This window comes from Macrobrachium nipponense, chromosome 13 (genome assembly GCF_015104395.2).
Source record: "Macrobrachium nipponense isolate FS-2020 chromosome 13, ASM1510439v2, whole genome shotgun sequence".
Lineage (NCBI taxonomy): Eukaryota > Metazoa > Arthropoda > Malacostraca > Decapoda > Palaemonidae > Macrobrachium > Macrobrachium nipponense.
Window position 1 is genome coordinate 38,987,246 of NC_087206.1, and position 20,065 is coordinate 39,007,310.

The window sequence follows — 20,065 nt, forward strand, 5'->3', positions numbered from 1 at the left end:
GAGACTCCGTAAAGTGAGATGCACACAAGTACCGACTTTCTTACTTGCCCATCTAAAAGTGAAAGGATAGGCTAGCATTACTATATTGAGGTGATTAGTCATTCTGACCTCTTAATGTAGACATTGTGTCAGTTGTCTACAACCAACTAAATCTCTTCGTTTTTTACAGGATCCGGACTTTACTTGAACGCCCTTCTCCCTCTTCTTGTCGTAATGTTTGCACCATTTTAAATTTCCCGTTATATAAAGTTTTATATGTGGAAATGTGCGCAATTTCATGCACAATACAACAAAAAACAACCCATGGTTGTAGCTTTTATCAGTTTTGAAATATTTTCATATAAATTTCACTCTGTTGAGGCTGTCATTTTCCTTCAGAGCCTCCGTAAAGTGAATTGCACACAAGTACCACTTTCTTACCTGCCCCATCGAAGGATGGCTAGCATTACTATATTGAGGTGAGTATCATTCTGACCTCTTAATGTAGACATTGCAGTCATGTTGTCTACAATCAACTAAATTCTGTTCTAGTTTTTTTTTTTTTTTGAGACCAAAAGACAGCCATCAGCTCCAAGAACTTTATACGACAATTCCTCCCAATTTGTCAACAAAGCATCTGTGTGTGATGTCATTCATACAGAATGAGGAGTCAAGGTGACCTGTATCACCAGAGATTCCTTCCAGAATCAAGGCGGGGTCGGTCTCGCATCTTGTTTGTTGTATGCGATAGCTAGAATTAGTTCACATATATTTGTTGTAATCCTAGTACTATTGGATCTAATACTGATGCAAACTGCAACAAGCCAATCATACATTCTAATTGCCGTTTGAAAACTCTGGGCTATGCAAGGCATGTTTAGAGGACTTGCCTCATTCTGTTTTGAGTACAACAGGAAGGGACGAGTTGTGAAAAGTATCCCAACATAGTCACAGCTACTGAAAGTGTCTGCTGGGTGTGAAGTGGGATTTTGCCAATTTATCATGAAACCTTTGGTTTCTCAAGCAAACTTTTCTTGTGGGCCCCCAGATCGACCAGTTGTCTAGGTGGGCTATAGTTATTTCTGATTTCTCAAAGAGCTACCATTACTTTGTCAAATTTTAGAGAAATGTTTAGCCCACAGGGCATGGCTTTGAACCTGTACATATCTTTCCCTATCCAGAACCTATGGAAGGGAACAACAACAGGGACGTGCCAGTATGCATCTTTCACATCTAAGTCTCTTTCAGAACACTTACCCACTAGGGAAACAGTAGTTATTCGGAAAATATGGAAAACAGTGTGCTTGTTCAATGTTGATAGGTCTAGGATCACTCTTCGTTTGGAGGAATCCTTTCTGGGGACACTTAGAGATGTACTTGATGACAAATATCCACACGTTTCTCTGTGGCTCCCATTAACGGGGACTTTCTGCACATAACATTCCAAAGAGGCGGCTGATTTTTGGAAGAACCCATTTACATGAGGGGGAAGGGGTAAGACTGTTCCCCCAGCCCATTTAAAATTAATGCTGTGTCCCCACAGGGAAGATTTCAATTGCCTGTGCTGTCATTGAAGTCAACCCCCAACCATACCATTCCCATTGGTACCCATCTCTTCCTCTACCTCTGCCCTTGATTGGCATTCCATTTGTTGCTTTTCTACTTCCTCTTTAAGAGGGCCTTTGGACCTTGTGAAAAAATTATCTTGCTGTTGTTGTTGTTGTCCTTTGGTGAAGTATCATCCCATTTGAACACCTACCTGTTCTGTCAGGAAAAAAACCTTATGGGTGGCTAAAGGCTTACCTTTTTAAGCGAGCCTTTTTGGGTTAGGTAAGGGGAAGTTTTGAATCTTTGTTTCCTAAATTCAGCCTTTTCCCAAAAGAGAGTATCTCATACAATTCTGTTGGCAAGCTTGCTCGTTAAGTTTTTAACCACAACAGACCCCTCAAAAGGTCCTTACAGAAAGAGTTACGATGTAATAATGAAGTTACATTGGGAAGTGACTAGTTGGAGCCCTCCAATGTTTCCATTTGCACTTTTATATCCCTTTTGGAGGGAAAAGATCCTCTTCAGCATCAATAGCTGTACATAAATGGATTTAGAATTCCTTCTATATGGTTTCTTTCATGGCTACCTGAAATTTGCGTCCCTAATTCATCTGGATTCATCAGGGTCATTTCAGTGGCTACGCCCCCTTCACATTCCATATTAAGAACATCTCCACCATGTAAAAATTTCTCTATTTCCTATGTGGGTTTAATCTGGGAGGTAGTGGGGACTGATGTTACTAGGTTTCTGGAGGTACTGGGAACTGACTTTGCTGGGTTTTGACCCAAACATAAATCTTGATCTGAGAAAAAAGGGTTGCATATCTGCTGCCAGAGTTTTGCCGGAGATATGACTTCCCTTTTCTTAAGTCCTACTGAACTCTCAAGAATCCCCAAGACAGCTTAAAATAAGCAGCTTCATGCTCAAAACTTGCTGTCAGTAGCATACTACAAGTTTGTACATATCTGTCAACCAAGAAAATTTTTATTGTTTTTTTACAAGACTATACCCATGCAGGTGGTATGAGCCATACCCACTGGCACAAAATCACCCGAGCAATTTTAAACAGAACACTTGAACTGAGGGCCCTGCATAATGGGAGCCCTGTAGTGATATAAAGCAAGTTGCTATTAGAAGCCATTCAGTATCAAATTAGTAATAAGGGACACTTCTGTAGTTACTCATAAAGTTTCCATATTTGTAATAGATTCTATTAGAAATTGTAATAGATTCTATTAAAAATCTATATTAACTTAAGCCCCTTGAGGCTGTTAATTTTGCCAGCCGTATACGGCTGTAGAGTATTAAGTCTTAATGCAATAGCTATGTAAAATTTTAATATGAATTGTCATACTATTTGGACTACCATATAAGTACTTTGAGTTATTTAATTATGCCTAGGATATTGTTTATATCTAGTCCTAGGCTATTTGGGCTAAACTACCACTTTGTACACTAACAATAGGATGTTTCTCTCTTAGCCTAGTATAGAGTATTGCCTAATCCAGATTACCCTAAATTAAATGTAAAGGCTATATAAACACAAAGTTACTTACATGCAAATTCGTAGTTAGGCCAACATCTTTGAACTAACTCAGACAGTTTATATCTAGTCCTAGGCTATTTGGTCTACTATATAAAACAGTAACTTTCTAATATGAAACTCACTGATGTGAAACTTTATAGTTAGGCTATCACCTAATATGGGTTATTGTCTACTCCTGATTAATTTTTACCTTAAAGGTATGGGATTAACCAGGTGTAATTTGTAGCCTTCAAGATAGGCTGCTACCTCATGGCCCATTAGGTCTACATACTGCTTTTGGTCTACTATAGCTAGGACAGCCTATCACCTAGCCTAGGTTAGTCTAATTAATCAAGATATTTGCATAATTCCCTTTCAAGGGTATGCACATGAGCCTACAGTATTATGACAATGCTCAAATATACAGGCTATATAAAAAGGGAAAATGCCTATAGGTTTTTACCTACCCTAGCTAAGGTCTTTGGTGTAAACTTAGGCTACTGCCAAAGCCCATAGTCTAAAAGGATATGTCCTCAAATCTTATCTTAATTCAGGTCACTGCCTATTGCAGGTTATTTTTATTCACTCTTAAGGATATTTAATCCTAGGTTATAGGCTACAGACAAAACCTGTTACAGTCTAGCTTACATATTCTCACTGAATCGATGTAGTATGTAGGCTACTACCTGGTAGGCTATTCCCAACATCGTATCTGAAGGGATTATCTATATTAATAACAACTGTAGAACATTTCTTCAGATAAAAATTTTACTTCTACAGACTGCTAACACTCACAAAATGTAAGAGGCATTGACATGTACTGGCGATAAAGCCAGTTTATGGCTTTTCACATACATACATTAAAATCACTGTTCCACGCTTTAAACTAAAACAATTTTAGCTGGAACTTGAAATACATACTCAGCTTTCAAGCTGGAAGTTTCCATTAACTTCAGCAAAGAAATCAATAAGCAAAGAACGAAACTCTTAGAGTTAAAGATCCTAAATTGCTAACAGTAACATGTATTGCCAAAAAACGACAGTTTACGGCTTTTCATGCACAGTTAAATCATTTGTTCCACATTATAAACTAACACAAATTTCAACTGAAACTTGAACTTGTACACTTAGCTTTCAACTTATAATATGTTTCCATGAACCTCTGTAATGAAATAAATAAGCGAAGAACGAAATTCTCGGACCTAGCCTAAAGATCATAAATCATAAGAAGTGCAGACGTGCACTGGTGAAATAGGCCAATTATGGCTTTTCACGCACAAAAAAATCACTGAACTTGAAACTATGCACTTAGCTTAATCAATAAAAGTAGAACCGACTTCTCTGAGCTCTGGTTTCTTGACCGACCAGAAAAAGGAATGGTGGCTCAGAAAGATTTTGGCCGTATGCAAACAATATGATGGTGCGTACGCGCATAACCCCTTCTTCTTGAGATTTTGACGTATGAGGTAAACTGGGTATTAGCATTCGCTGAGGACAATAGTCCATTTATACTCTATCACTTGTTATAATATTTAACATTACGACACAATACCAGGCCATAAGAACAGTTAAGAGAATTTTTTGACATTAGTCTGGTCACCATGGAGCACTGGATAGACCATGAAGAGGGTAACCCTTAAGGACAAGATAGCGATTATGCTATCAAAAAGCTCTAAAAACTGACATGCTCTATACTGTATTTGTTTTATTAAAGTATTTATCTGCAGAAGTCACACAGTACAACTATATTTAGAATAAATTTTGATTTAAATAAAAGTTGGTTTGCTTGTTGTATCCAATTACTGTATATTGCATGTACAGTACTCCCCAATTTTTATGCAGAATAAGTTCCAGAACCTGCCGTGGAAGTGCAAAATCTGTGGAAATGCAAAAAAAACCCTCTAAAAATGCTTATAACTGCCAAATACCCAGTACCCTGTAAATTTAAATGCTTATAACTGCTTAATTTGATAGTTCAAACAAACTATACCTTGAATTATCATAAATAAAGTAATCTACATAATATAATTTCAGACAAAAATACACCCTAACCATCCCAAAACTTCCTGGGTAATCTTAGATTAGTACCCTTTTACTAATGTTACTCAAGTACGTATACAAATCCCCTAAAACGTTTATACAGGCAGTCCCCGGCTCAGCTTACGACGTTCCGAGGTTAAGGCGCTTTTCAATTATATTCATCAGAAATTATTTCCAGGGTTACGGTACCTACAACGCTGATCTGGCAGAAGAAATATGACACCAAAAATGCAAAATGATCAATATTTGAAAGCTTTTTGGATGAAAAATGCAATAAGAATGCAGTTTACATAGTTTTTAATGCACCCAAAGCATTAAAAATAAGGTTTTCTTAGGATTTTTGACGATGTTCCGGCTTACAACGATTTTCTTCTTACGACGCGTCTCAAGAACAGAACCCCCCGTCGTAACCCAGGGACTGCCTGTAATAATGATCTACTCATTTCAAAATATCAATATTAATGTAAACTGCAAAACACCTATAAAATTTTTAATACAAATTAAATATATCTGTCTTACAGAAAAAGTTTATTTTTTTTTTCTTTTTTTATAGCAATACTGCTTATTTACTACATACTGTGTTCGTAGGAATGTTCTATCAAGCTCATTCCAGGTTAGCCCACACAGAACATAAGTGTAACTCACTCTCTCTCTTTCTCTAATGCAAGATGTATTTCAAATATTATCATAAAATGTTTTGAATGATAAAGTATTGTATATATACTTATAATGTGGTTATGCATCTATTAAGTTCATTCCAGGTTGACCCCCAAACTGAGCACAATTGGTGTACGATCTCTCTCTCTCTCTCTCTCTCTCTCTCTCTCTCTCTCTCTCTCTCTCTCTCTCTCTCTCTCTCTCAGGGTAAGGTAGGTGTATTTGAAATGATATTTAAGTTTTTGTTATAATAAAGCATGTTGTAAAATATTTAAAATATTATTTAGTGAATATTTTAAATATTGTATATGCTCTATCATCCAACTCTTTACAGCAATATACAAATTAACCTTGCAGAGAGAGATAGAGAATCATACACCTATTATGCTCAGTATGGGACCCAACCTGGAATGAGCTTACCAACCTGGAATGAGCTTACCAACCTGGAATGAGTCACAAACCCTAGATAAAAATACAATATGTAATTAGAGAATAAATAGTGTTGCTCTATGAAAAAAAAAAGCTAATTAGTAATAATTTTGGAGATAAGGTCCATAGAAAAAATCCACAACTTCGTGAAAGTTCCCCGTAGAAAAGTGAATAATGTGTCCACAAAAATTTGTGACAAAGCAGACCGTGGAAATGTGAAATGCTTAAAACCAGGGGGCACTGTATTATTATTATTATACTGTTCTTGTATTACAGAATACAAAGATGAAATCATATTACATTTGTATCTAATATTGTTTACAGTCTCAAAAAATTGGACTGATTGAGTAGAGTGCTACCGACACCCTCATTGCTATTAGTTACTAAAACAAGCATCATTTGGAGATACTGTTTCTTGTAAATTAACAAATCACTTGATTTTAAAAGGAACAAGTGCAATTTCACCGGGTCCAAATATAGCTTTCGCCTATTCCAAAATGCTTTGCAGCCTACCCGTTACGTATTGATTTTCTTCAGCCACGACTAACCTGCAGTTTCAATTTTGTGGCACACTTTCTTAAGAGCCTTCTCCCTTGTGTGAGGGATAACCAAAAAACATAACTACTCATGTCTTCCTTTTTAAATTTATTAGTACTATTTTCAAGTAACACTGCACTGTTCATGCAGTAAAGTTAAAGTAGTATAGTATAAGAAATCTGTACATCATACAGCACAAATATGAAATATTTTGCTATCTCTCTATAGTTAATGGATACTCTTTAAAATCTAAGGAGCAACTTTCTTTAACTAGGATGTCAAGCAGGTAACCAAACCCACAACCAATCAGTTCGAACTCCCTTTTAAACATAGTATATACTTAAAACACTTATATCTTACAAAATATGAAAAACCTTTTCTAATTTCTTGAAGACCTGCATATATTACTATGGTGTTTTTTCTATTTGCAATAGTCTTCAAGATTTTTTATCCCTTCATATTCTATAATTAGAAAAAAAATTGTAACCACTTTATATGCTCAGTGAATATGAGAGTTAATACTGAAAAGACAACTAAATACAAAAAAGGTTTGCTTACTCTACTTTATCGAGTGTATCAACAGTTTTCTTAAGAGCAATTTTGACAGCAGAAAAAGCTTACTAAAATATATGCAACCAGACCAACATAATAAAAGATCAAGAAATAATTACAAAGAATGGAATGAAATGGGATGTCTTGAAGCTCAAGCACTATGATCTGTATGGCTATTTAGTGCTGAAAATTACTGCAATGACTAAATAGTCATGCTAACATCCCCATCCATAAATATGGGTTCCATTCCTAACATGTACACAATTCTCCCCAAGAGGCTGTCACTTCTTTTATCTTGTTTAACAAACACACCTCTAAACACCACAACAATAATACACAATTTTAATTTCAAGTACTAGCCTGGTTTAATTTTTAGTTGAAGTTTTAATAAAAAAAAGTTTTTCAAAATTTGTATTTTAGTAGTACAAATGCACTAAATAGGAATACTATAGAGTAAATAAATACATTTCATGAAACATTTAATTGCTGTTCCTACAAAATACGTACTGAAGAGTATGAAGTTGAGGAACAACCATGAATCTGTCTCATTTACTGGCAATTTTACAGTGAATAAAGTAAAACTTTACATTCATTCACAAATAAATTTCCACCTACTTTTCAAACAAAGGCTGCAGTCAAATAATTTTCAGTTCTGAGAAGAGGAAAATAAGGAGATTGTAGTATGACGCCTGCCCATCGTACAATTCCACACAAAAATATATGCGATTCCAAAAAGACGCTTGAAAATACTACTATAGAGTCATTTTTTTCAAATTTATCAAAACACAAGAGAGTCCATGATGCTTACCTTAAAAATTACCACCAGAAATGTCATACTGTACATCTTTAACAGCATCAACACTAAACTACACATACCGTACATGAGCCAAGCTTCCATTTAAAAAGTCCAAGGAATCACAGCATCATACACAAACTAATTTAACAAACTATTTTATTCAAAATATGCATAAAGTTATGTTTAAAAACATCTCTATAAAAATAAAAATTTTAATGAAATTATACATGGACTTTTTAAATGTACTTACACATTTTATATAATAAATACATGCCAAATTAGGAGACCATGAATATACAAGTGATTACAACTGAACTAACTTTGAAAACATTATCAAAACAAATGTATGTATGAAATCAATATGTATCCATTACATGTTACATGATTTTGTGAAACTTATGCAAGTCATATTCAAAGTGACATCCATGGATAAAAATCTGTTCAGTTCAGCTCTAATATCCAGCAACACACTAAATTAAACTTATTTGGATACTTACCAAAAGGCATAAAATAGCAGCAACTACAAAATAGTACCTTAAAGATAAAGGTATCCTCCTGTACAATATTGCATGTACCTTCATGCTCTCCAGAAAATCAAAATCAACATTAAAACCTGGGATTTAAAACAAAAGCCTAAAATCTGCTCTTTCTTCCGTTCAAGAGAAGGCTTTACCTACTACTAGAACTACTTTATTAAGGATTTTACTGCTTTCAGATAATTTCTATGTATGTGCTTAAGGTAGCAAGCTGCAAATCCACATTAAACTTCTACTGCACTGTATTAATCACCTCCTCATGAGACAAATTTTCCATATAATTAAAAGGAGCAACTGCTTTTACATTATGAATCTTTACTTTCAATAACAATAAAAAATCTGGGACTAATTTCCCACATGGTAGCCTAATTAAATATCTAACCAAGTAGGACATCACATTCTCTGACAAACGGATTTCAGGCTTCCTAGAACCATAAAACAAAAGGTGATTTTGGCCCATTCAATCTTTTATCTTATCTACATAAATTTTAATTACCCTCCCAGAACAGATGGGTGCTTCCTCTTCATTCGCCACCACATTGGTCACATTTGGAATTCTTCAGTTCTCAGTAATAACTCTGCCTTTAACACCATTCTTAGCTCCAAATCTGGCAAACAACATAATACAGCATTCTCTTTACACCAGCATTCCTGATTGACGAACACTTAATTTTTTAACTGTTGCCAATGCTACAAAAGTGTTTTCAAGTCAAATATTTCGGCTAAACCAATTCCTAAGGTTCAGAAGGATCGACAGACAATATTTTTCAAACTAAATTCCAGAGAGATTGATAGAGTTCTAGGGGCTTCAATCTAAACTGATCTCAATAACTCCTTAAGAGGCAGATCATCAGACAGCTCCAACTGCACATAAAATAGTACTGAGGAAAGCACATATCTATAACCTCATATAGCAGACACCAAAAGACTCATACTAGGTCTAAGAAAGCAAAACAACTCTCTGATGTCTACAGAGGTAAAGGTGCTGACAATTCCACCAGAATGGAACTCACAGCAATAAACAAACCACTGCTTATGATCCATGGCCAAGGTTTCATCCCTACTAGATTCTGGGATACCGTAGAAAACCTTTTCCAGGGGAGGCAATTGAGTCTCCAAGCCATAAATGAGGAACATGGAAGTTTTAGAGAAAATGCAAGGAATTATTAGGTAGTTTGAGCTCTTCCCTTAATGGAAGACTACGAGATAGATCAACCACGTGAGCAAGAAGTCTAAAAATTATTCTCCTTGAGGACATGAAGGCAATACAAGAGTCAATATTTCTTTACAATTGCTGAAGACATGCATCTAAACTGGACCAATTAGCCCTTAAACGCCGACTGGACGTATTTTACGTCGACATACAAAAGTTTTTTTAAAATTCGCGGAAAAAATACTTTTAGGCCTACCAGCCGAAAACTCTTGAATCACGCGCCTTGGGGGATGCTGGGAGTTCACGGATCAAGGTGTTGTTTTATTTACAATCGTTACGCAGGCGCGCAAGCGCGAATTTCTTTCTTGCCGCACTAAAAAGTATCTGTGACACATCTCGGAAATTATTTCGTCACTTTGACATAATTTTTTTACCATTTTAAATTAGCCGTTACATGGAGTATTATATATGAAAATGTGCGCATTTTTATGTAGAATACAACAAAAAAATACTCATGATTGTAGCTTTTATCAGTTTTGAGATATTTTCATATAAATAACGATAAGTGCCAAAATTTCAACCTTCGGTCAACTTTGACTCTACCGAAATGGTCGAAAAACGCAATTGTAAGCTAAAACTCTTCTATTTTAGTAATATTCAATCATTTAACTTAATTTTGCAACTAATTGGAAGTCTCTAGCACAATATTTCGATTTATGGTGAATTTATGAAAAAACTTTTTCCTTACGTCCGCGTGGTAACTCTTCCGAAAATAATCATACATGCGATTGTGGTAATGTTTGCACCATTTTAAATTAGCCATTACATAAAGTTTTATATAGAAAATGTGCAACAATTTCATGCACAATACAACTAAAAACAACCCATGGTTGTAGCTTTTATCAATTTTGAAATATTTTCATATAAAAATGATAAGTGACAAATTTTCAACCTTCGGTCAATTTTGACTCTACCGAAATGGTTCGAAAAACGCAATTGTAAGCTAAAACGCTTATATTCTAGTAATATTCAAGCATTTACCTTCATTTTGCAACAAATTGGAAGTCTCTAGCACAATATTTCGATTTATGGTGAATTTATGAAAAAAATAACATTTTCTTTACGTCCGCGCGGTAACTCTTCCGAAAAAATCATACGTGCGATTGTGGTAATGTTTGCACCATTTTAAATTAGCCGTTACATAACGTTTTATATATGAAAAAATGTGCGCAATTTCAAAATGTGATAAATACACAATAAAATGTTAAAGGTTGTAGCTTTTCTCATTTTCGAAATATTTGCATATAAATCACGATAAATAGAAAAAAAACCACGTTCGGTCAAATTTGACTCTACCGAAATGGTCGAAAAACGCAATTGTAAGATAAAACTCTTACAGTCTAGTAATATTCAGTCATTTATCTTCATTTATCTTCTGTGAAACAAATTCGAAGTCTCTAGCACAATATTTAAATTTATGGTGAATTTTTAAAAAAAACTTTCCTTCCTCCGCGCGCGGATTCTCCGCCACAAATCTCCGAAATGCGCAAGTCCCATTCTCGGAATATTTGCTCCGTTTCATATTAGGCATTTCATAGAGTTTATATATGAAAATGTGCGCAATTTCATGTAGAATAAAACGAAAAATATTTGAAAGTTGTAGCTTTTCTTATTTCCAAAATAATTGCATATAAAAAAATATATATAAAAAAAATTCAACATTAGGTCAACTTTAACTCGTCAGATATGATCGAAAACTGCATTTGTAAGCTAATATTCTTACAGTATAGTAATATTCAATAATTTGTCTTCATTTTGAAACATATTGGAAGTCTCTAGGACAATATTTAGATTTTATGGGGTAATTTTTGAAAATTATATGTGTTTACGTCCGCGCGTTACGAATTCATGCATTATTTTGTGATAATATTTTCTCTGTGTTGCTTTTATCGTTTTACAATTTGTTATATACCAAAATGATTGAAATTTAGTGTACATTACAACAACAAAAAAGTAACTTGTTACCTTCAACCGTTTTGCGCACAGCGCGATTTGAATACAATTATATATGAAATTTCGTTTTTGCGCTATCATATATCGCATTATTTATATATGATAATGATAATTTTTTTCATTTCTGATGGTTGCATACTAAACTTCAGGAAATGACAAAAAAAGGAGCCAAAAATGAACTCTTAATCTTCAAAACTAAGCGCGCTATGATTTTTTGAAAAAAATATTTTTTCCGATTCCGCGCTCACTCTGAAACGTCTCCGGCACACGGGAGACATTTTTTTTTTTACCGCTTCGGCGTTTAAGGGTTAGGGTAGAAAAGACTTTATCCTTGGTAGACAACTCTTCTAGAAGGACTATTTGAGTTCAAACAAGTGGGTTGGAAGGGACCCTTCAGCCTTGGTAAGTAACCCTTCTAAGAGAAGGTTACTCTTGAATACAAACCTTTTTCTCCAACCTTGGATTCTGACATAACCTTCCATGGTCTTGGGTTTGAGATCCCTTGCTGGAGGGTACAATCATGTATTTTTCCACATTTTTTTTTTTTTTTTACTTTCCTGTTTTTTCAAACATTGTGTAGGACAGGCTGATGAGAAGCAAAAGTTGCTTAGTGGATCATCCGGAAAGCAGTTCTTTACCCGATATTTTCATAATTTCTAAATCCATCATGACTGTTTGCCCTTGGTTGCTGTGGCAAGCCTGGCAGGTTTCTTATATGCCTAATAAGGTGTGCTGGCTCCACCTAACAACCACTTGCTTCCACCATTTTTTTAATGTCAAGGTTAAGTTTTCTATATTTTCAATACTTATGAGAATGAGAAGCATTCTCATAAGTATAGTGGTCGATGAAATATGAGAGAGAGAGAGAGAGAGAGAGAGAGAGAGAGAGAGAGAGAGAGAGAGAGAGAGAGAGAGAGAGAGAGAGAGAGAGAGAGAGAGAGAGAGAGAGAGAGAGAGAGAGAGAGACTATTGCCCTGGTTAGGTTCCTGCACCAATACATATATCGATTTGCAAAAGTTGAATAATAGTTGTACTATTAAGAATATTGATAATTTCAATAAAATTGTTGTTATACTGTATCTAATGATACTGCATGTATTATCATCATATTGTATTATAAAATATGCACAGAACAATCATGTGCCATTTGCATTCCGGTTTTGTTTACCAACATCATCACTGTCTGTATGTAGTTGCTGAATGAAACAATCCAGACGTTTCTTTTGTAAATTACCAAATCTGGGTTTAAAAATTACAAATACTACTCTATTTATACCACACTAAATTAAATGAAGTACGTGTCATTTTGTCAGCTTCAGGCATTGCTTTTGCCTCCAAATCGTTTTGGAGTCTGCCCATTATTCATTTCTTTAGCCACAGCTATAGTAATAACTGCTGCTTGAAGTTAGTGTCATAATTTCTTAAAACCTTCTCTATTGCATGATGGATGAATAAAAATGTATTTGATTTTTTATTTAAATCAAATACATTTTTATTCATTACTGAAAATATGCAAGTTATTAGCAAGACAACTGTAATGCAACTCTTGGTAAACCTGTTAGTAACAGTAACTAACATCAGCAAACAGCTGTTTATTAATATAAACTGCAGAACAGTAAAAAGGTTTAGCATAATTTTTAGAGATGGAAGCATTGTAAATCAATAAACAGTAACAACTCAAGGGAAGATGGTAAGCGAATGGTGTAACCAATAAAAGCGCCTGATTTGAAAAAGCAGTTCGGTGCCCCATCCACAGGTGAAAACCCTCAAATTTACATGCATTTCTTGGTTATCACCAATCCGGTCTTACACCGCTTGTTTAAAGATGGTGATACTGGATTTTCGTTGCCAATCTCTGGGTTATCAGCACCAATAACCAGGGCTCAGCACTGTAATCAGCAATTTTCAGTTCCTTCCAATGGCATGATTATATAAATCGCCAATAACCAGTTAATGCGGCCTGTGTTGGGTACGTATCAGTGCCCATACTCTATTATCTATTGGCGGCAAATCGGCAATAGACACGCACCATGAAATTGGATCACTGATAACGTGGGACTGCCTGTATTCCCTCTTTTCTACAATATATCCCTAAGTACAATATTACCAGTCTGTTATCTCAGTGCACTACTGTACTATTTGTTTATAATTATGGTTAAGTCTATAGTATTCTTTGTCCCAGAAAGACACAAAAATTTGGAAAATCCAGTGTTTCTGACCTCTGAATGAATAATTTGTATATACATTATTCAAGTCAGGAACTGCATCCTTGAACAAATTAACTTTATGAACGGAGGTATAATTGTACTATACTCAAATATTAGGGGCTAAGGTCAAATCTTCTTAATAATATCTATAGAGTTGTGCCCATAAGTACAATTTGATTTTTTTGACCAAGACTTATAAGTAGTAACAAGTCAAGGTTTTTAATCCCAGTGTTTGATGGCCCATATTTTATTTATCATTTCAACATCCCCCATGCACAAGGTATGACTGTATACACTACGTCTGAGAAACCTATATCTCTTCATGAAGTTGCCCTGAAATTCTGTTTTAAGATTTCCAGTAAGTTCTACAATGTCTGTACTATACGTATTTGCTCTTTACCGTAATACAAATACTGAAGAATCAATATATTACAGGCAGTCCCCGGTTTTCGGCGGACTCAGTTATTGCCTACTTATGGCGCCATAATGGGGCAAGTTCTGGTTGTCGATGCCATAAGGGTGCTTATGGCACCGATAACTGGTTATCAGCGCCATAAGCCCCATTATGGCGCCATAAATCATCGAATTTTGGTTAATGGCGGTTTTTGCTTATCGCCACACCCCCAGGAACAGAACCCCCGCTGATAATTGTCTCTTGGAGAAGATTAGTATAGCTGAGTCACCAGATTCAAAAGCTTCACTTGTTACTTGTAGAGACTGCTGCTAAGCACAGCGAGTAGCTTAATTAAAATTCCACAGATCAACATGGGTCGTCAGTCTGCTCTTGAGTTCTGTACATCGTCCAATTTTAGAACCCAAGCGTATTTCTGGTAGTAATAGATTAGACCTCATATTCACAGATGCTCCAGCTATTGTCAATTCCAAGGTCAGCGAGCACATTGGCACTTCTGATCACTGCATCACTGAGATGGACATATCTGTCTATCAGCGTACTATACCTAATTCTATCACTGAAAAATGGTCTGGCTGAAATCTAGAGCCAACTGGGATCACATTATTGAAGCATGTCAGGCACTTATTTTAGGTGCTATATTAAGATCCAGACCCCAAGAAGTAAAATGAAATGCTGAAGTGAGGTACATCCCTAAAAAATCATCACATTCAGGACAAATGACCAGCTATGTTTGATACATGAAAAAGAGCTTACCATGACAAACCAGACCAATGAAAAAGAGCTTACCATGACAAACCAGACCAAATTCATCACACGGAGACAAAATTGTTCACATGAAAATACAATATTTTTGTTGTCTTCCTGTGCTGTGAATAGAATTTACCACATAGCTGAAATTAAAATAATTCCTTACAGGATTACTCAGCCTCATCTGTAGTGATCAAATTGGCATCATCTATCTTTAAGTCTGGTTCATCTTCCATTTCTCCAATACTAACAGCTAATGGTAGATTGGTTACTCGCCATAAGGAAAAAGCTGAACAGCTTCATCGAGCTTTTGAAGTTAAGCAATCAGCTAATGATGTCCCTCCCCTGATACTTGTCATTCTGAGCCTATTCTTACAAAAATTTGCATTTCGCTCCAGGAATGTTAGGAAAATTCTTGATAATCTTCATTGCTTGGGTAGAGAAGATCATGATGGTTTCTTCTCTGTTAATCTTCCAAGATTAGTAGATTCTATAGATTTTTATGTCAACGTATAGTGCCTTTGCGGATAAGCACAAGCTTAGCAATAGTACAGTGTCTGTTCCAAAGAATGGCATATCTGCAGACTCCAGTAACTTCTGGCCAATTTCTATTCTCTCTGTGCTCTCCAAAGTTGCAGAAAAACTTGTTTTGAGGACACTACATCTAACCCCCCTGCTATCGCGCGTTCGACTATAGTGTTTTGTGGCTATCGCTTAAGACTTAAAAAGCTCCCTGAACTTGCTTTAACAGGCAGTCTATGGGTTACAATGGGGGTTTCATTCTTGAGACGTCTCGTAAGCCAAAAATCGTTAAGCCAGAACATCATCAAAAATCCTAAGAAAACCTTACTTTTAATGCTTTGAGTGCATTAAAAAAAACTATGTAAACTGCATTCTTATTGCACTTTTCATCCCAAAATCCTTCAATTATTGATTATTTTGCATTTTTGGTGTCATATTTCTTCTGCCAGATCAGTGTTGTAAGTGACTTAACCCTGGAACATGTGTTGTAACCCTGGAAATAATTTCTGATGAATATAATTGAAAAGTGCCCCAACCTCGGAATATCGTAAGCCAAACTGTCGTAACCCGGTGACTGCCTGTAGCTCACCAAATCGGCAGCTATTGCGCACCTTGACGTCACAACTAGTGGCTTTGTTCTTTTCTGACGTCACGGCAGCTGCGCCGCGCTGATTGGTGGAGGGTTTGTTTACATGTCACTAGTACTGTACAGTGGGGCCTCAATAATGGTGGGGGTTGGGGGCCACAACCACCCGCGATAAGCACATATCTGCGTTATCACAACCCTCAAAAAACCCTAGGCTACACCCACCCCAACTGCTTACTTCAATAGTTAAAACACCAAAGATGGCCTACCTATAAAAGCTCTTATAGGCTAAACTGCCTATTTTAATACTAATACGTAGTATATACACCTAATATAACTTAAAACTATGATATGGGTACTATCCTACGTAGCTTGAAGATACACACGTACTTACTGCAACTTAAGGTTAAAGCAATCAGTGGCTGCTCCTATTAGTGGTAATATAAGGGAATTGTCCTTGAAACGGCTTCCTCACTTATTTTATGCCTCTTTTGTTTGTGTTTAAGCTTTATGTCTCTATAATGTCATAAATTCTTTCATAAATTCTTTCCTATCCTCAATTTCCCCTTCATCAGATCTGCAAACAAAAGTATATTTCCTGACAATTCCTCTTCATTTTCACAATTTGGCTACTGCACAAAACTAAAAGTACTTGTATCTTTCATGAATGAACACATTTACGATAAAAAATCATGATTTACTGCAATGACTACAGCACCCAACTGTCATATTAATATACAAATAGCAAAATACAGTAATAAAAATCTATTTTTGTCTTTTGTTTAAGTTGAGAATCAGCTGATGGGCATTTATTACCGAAAGAAATATTTTGGAAAACAATTCAGTTGCTAAAAGAAACTAATTTATTAACACTTTAACGCCGATTGGACATATTAAACGTCGATATAAATTGTCTGTTGGGTGCCGATTGGACGTATATACGTTGACAAAAAAAGTTTTTTTTAAAATTTGCGGAAAAATAGTTATAGGCCTACTAGGCGAAAACTTTTGAATCACGTGCCTTGGGGGATGTTGAGAGCTCACGGATCAAGGCGTTGTTTTGTTTACAATCGTTACCCAGGCGCGCAAGTGCGAATTTCTTTCTTCTCACACTAAAAAGCATCAGCGACACATCTCAGAAATTATTTTGTCACTTTGACATAATTTTTGCACCATTTTATATTAGCCGTTACATGGAGTATTATATATGAAAATGTGCGCAATTTCATGTAGAATACAACGAAAAACAACTCATGGTTGTAGCTTTTATCAGTTTTGGAATATCTTCATATAAATAACGATAAGGGCCATAATTTCAACCTTTCGTCAACTTTGACTACTGAAATGGTCGAAAAACGCAATTGTAAGCTAAAACTCTAATATTCTAGTAATATTCAATCATTTTTCTTCATTTTGAAACAAATTGGAAGTCTCTAGCACAATATTTTGATTTATGGTGAATTTATGGAAAAAACTTTCCTTACGTCCGTGCGGTAACTCTTCCGAAAAAATCATAAATTTTTTCGTCCGATTGTCGTAATGTTTGCACCATTTTAAATTAGCCAATAAATAAAGTTTTATATGTGGAAATGTGCGCAATTTCAAGTAGAATACAAAAAAAAAAAGAAAAAACCATGGTTGTACCTTTTAAGTTTTGAAATATTTTCATATAAATAACGATGTGCCAAAATTTCAACCTTCGGTCAACTTTGACTCGACTGAAATGGTCAAAAAACGCAATTGTAAGCTAAAACTATTACATCCTAGTAATATTCAATCATTTACCTTTATTTTGCAACAAATTGGAAGTCTCTAACACAATATTTCGATTTATGGTGAATTTATGAAATAAACTTTTCCTTACGTCCACGCGGTGCGAGGTAACTCTTCTGAAAAAATCATAAATTTTTTCGTTTGATTGTCGTAATGTTTGCACCATTTTAAATTAGCCATTACATAAAGTTTTATATATGAAAATGTGCGCAATTTCATGTAGAATACAATAATAAATAACCCATGGCTGTAGCTTTTATCAGTTTTGAAATATTTTCATATAAATAACGATAAATAGAATAAATTCGTCCTTTGGTCAACTTTAGCTCGACCGAAATGGTCGAAAACAGCAATTGTAAGCTAAAACACTTACAGTCTAGTAATATTCAATCAATTACCTTCAATTTGCAACAAACGCGAAGTCTCTAGCACAATATTTCGATTTATGGTGAATTTTTGAAAACAGCTTTTTTTTTTACGTCCGCGTGTTACAAATTCATGCATCATTTTGTGATAATATTTTCTCTGTGTTGCCTTGATCGTTTTACAATGTGTTATACACCAAAATGATCGTAATTTAGTGTACAATACAACGAAAAATGTAACTCATTAGCTTTCACTGATTTGCTACAGTACGATTTGTATACAATATATGAAATTATTTTTTGCGCTGTCATATATCCAAATATTTATAATATATATTTTTTTCATTTCTGATGGTTGCACACTAAACTTCAGGCAATGATAAAATAAGAAGCCAAAAATTAACTCTTAATCTTGAAAACTAAGCGTGCTGTGATTTTTTGAAAAATAAATTTTTTCCACTTCGGCGCTCACTCGCGAACGCCGCCGGCATACGGGAGACGATTTTTAAAATACCGCTTCAGCATTTGAATGTTAATGGAATTATTATTTTTAACTTTGTACACTCTGCAAAGAGTTAAGATACAGTTTTTTTTTTTTTTAATCTTTGGACATATATTGTTCAATAATGCCACATCTGGCAACTCTTGAAAAGGGGCGGAGCTTCAAAATCATAGCATTTGTTGCTTTCTAGATTTCCATTAACTTTACATCATAAAGATTCTGTAGAGGTCCTAAAATCATTTATACTTGAATGTAGAAGCAGGCTCTATATTATTCGTTAGTGTTGGTTTGGTAACATCACTTCAGGGTAGAATATCGATCATCCTTTTTTAAAATCTACTGTGAAGCCTTATTTATAAGTAATGTTTGACACTAAACTGACGTAAAATCCATACGTAATTAAAGATGGATCTCAAACATGAGAGAAAGGGTTTGAAAATTTGGGCAGTACTTGTGGAAATCGTGAGGAACAATATAGTCAAGAATGAAATATTATGATGATAGAGAGAGAGCGCACAAGCATAGGCCTATCGATAGAGATACTTAATTCACTATATTTACTTTGAGATAGTGATGTATGGTTTTTTTTAAATGTTTCAAAAGTGAGAGAGAGAGAGAGAGAAGAGAGAGAGAGAGAGAGAGAGAGAGAGAGAGATCTAATTCATTATATTTTCTTTGAGATAGTAAGTGGTTATATTTTTTTCAATGTTTCAAAATTGAGAGAGAGAGAGAGAGAGAGAGAGAGAGTAGACGAGAGATGACAGATGGATGAGAGTAGAGATGAAGAGAAGAGAAGAGAGTAGAGAAGAAGGAGGAGAGAGAAGAAGAATTACTTAAATTTCATTATATTTAAACTTTGAGGATACCGTCCATCAAGTGGTTATATTTTTTTCAAATTTCAAAAGAGAGACAAAAGAGAGAGAAAGATGGAGAGAGAGAGAGGAGAGGAGGAGGACGGACGAGAGAGAGAGAAGAGAGGATGAAGGAGACAGAGAGAGAGAGGAAGAGAGAAAAAAATCTGCTTACGTGAAAGCTTAATTTCATTATATTTTCCTTGGGAGATTGAGTGGTAATATATATTTTTAAAGTATGTTTTAGAAGTGGAGAGAGAGAGAGAGAGAGAGAGAGAGAGAGAGAGAGAGAGAGAGAGAGAGAGAGAGAGAGAGAGAGAGAGAATTATAGT

At 35.2% G+C, this 20,065-nt stretch overlaps 1 protein-coding gene across 39 annotated transcripts in view; it reads right to left on the minus strand.

Moving 5' to 3' along the window:
• The window catches only part of LOC135225753 (zinc finger and BTB domain-containing protein 24-like), a 526,510-nt gene that overhangs the window by 304,766 nt on the left and 201,679 nt on the right, over positions 1-20,065 (minus strand). The window contains exon 6 of one of the 39 annotated variants that reach the window (XM_064265190.1): positions 4,837-4,929. The exons of 37 other annotated variants lie outside the window; for them this stretch is intronic. In XM_064265190.1, coding sequence (XP_064121260.1) covers positions 4,852-4,929 — 78 coding nt within the window. In that variant the 3' untranslated portion in view covers positions 4,837-4,851. Of the gene's footprint in view, positions 1-4,836; positions 4,930-7,898; positions 7,920-20,065 lie in introns of those variants that run through there. One more of the 39 variants, XM_064265192.1, reaches the window with a different exon arrangement.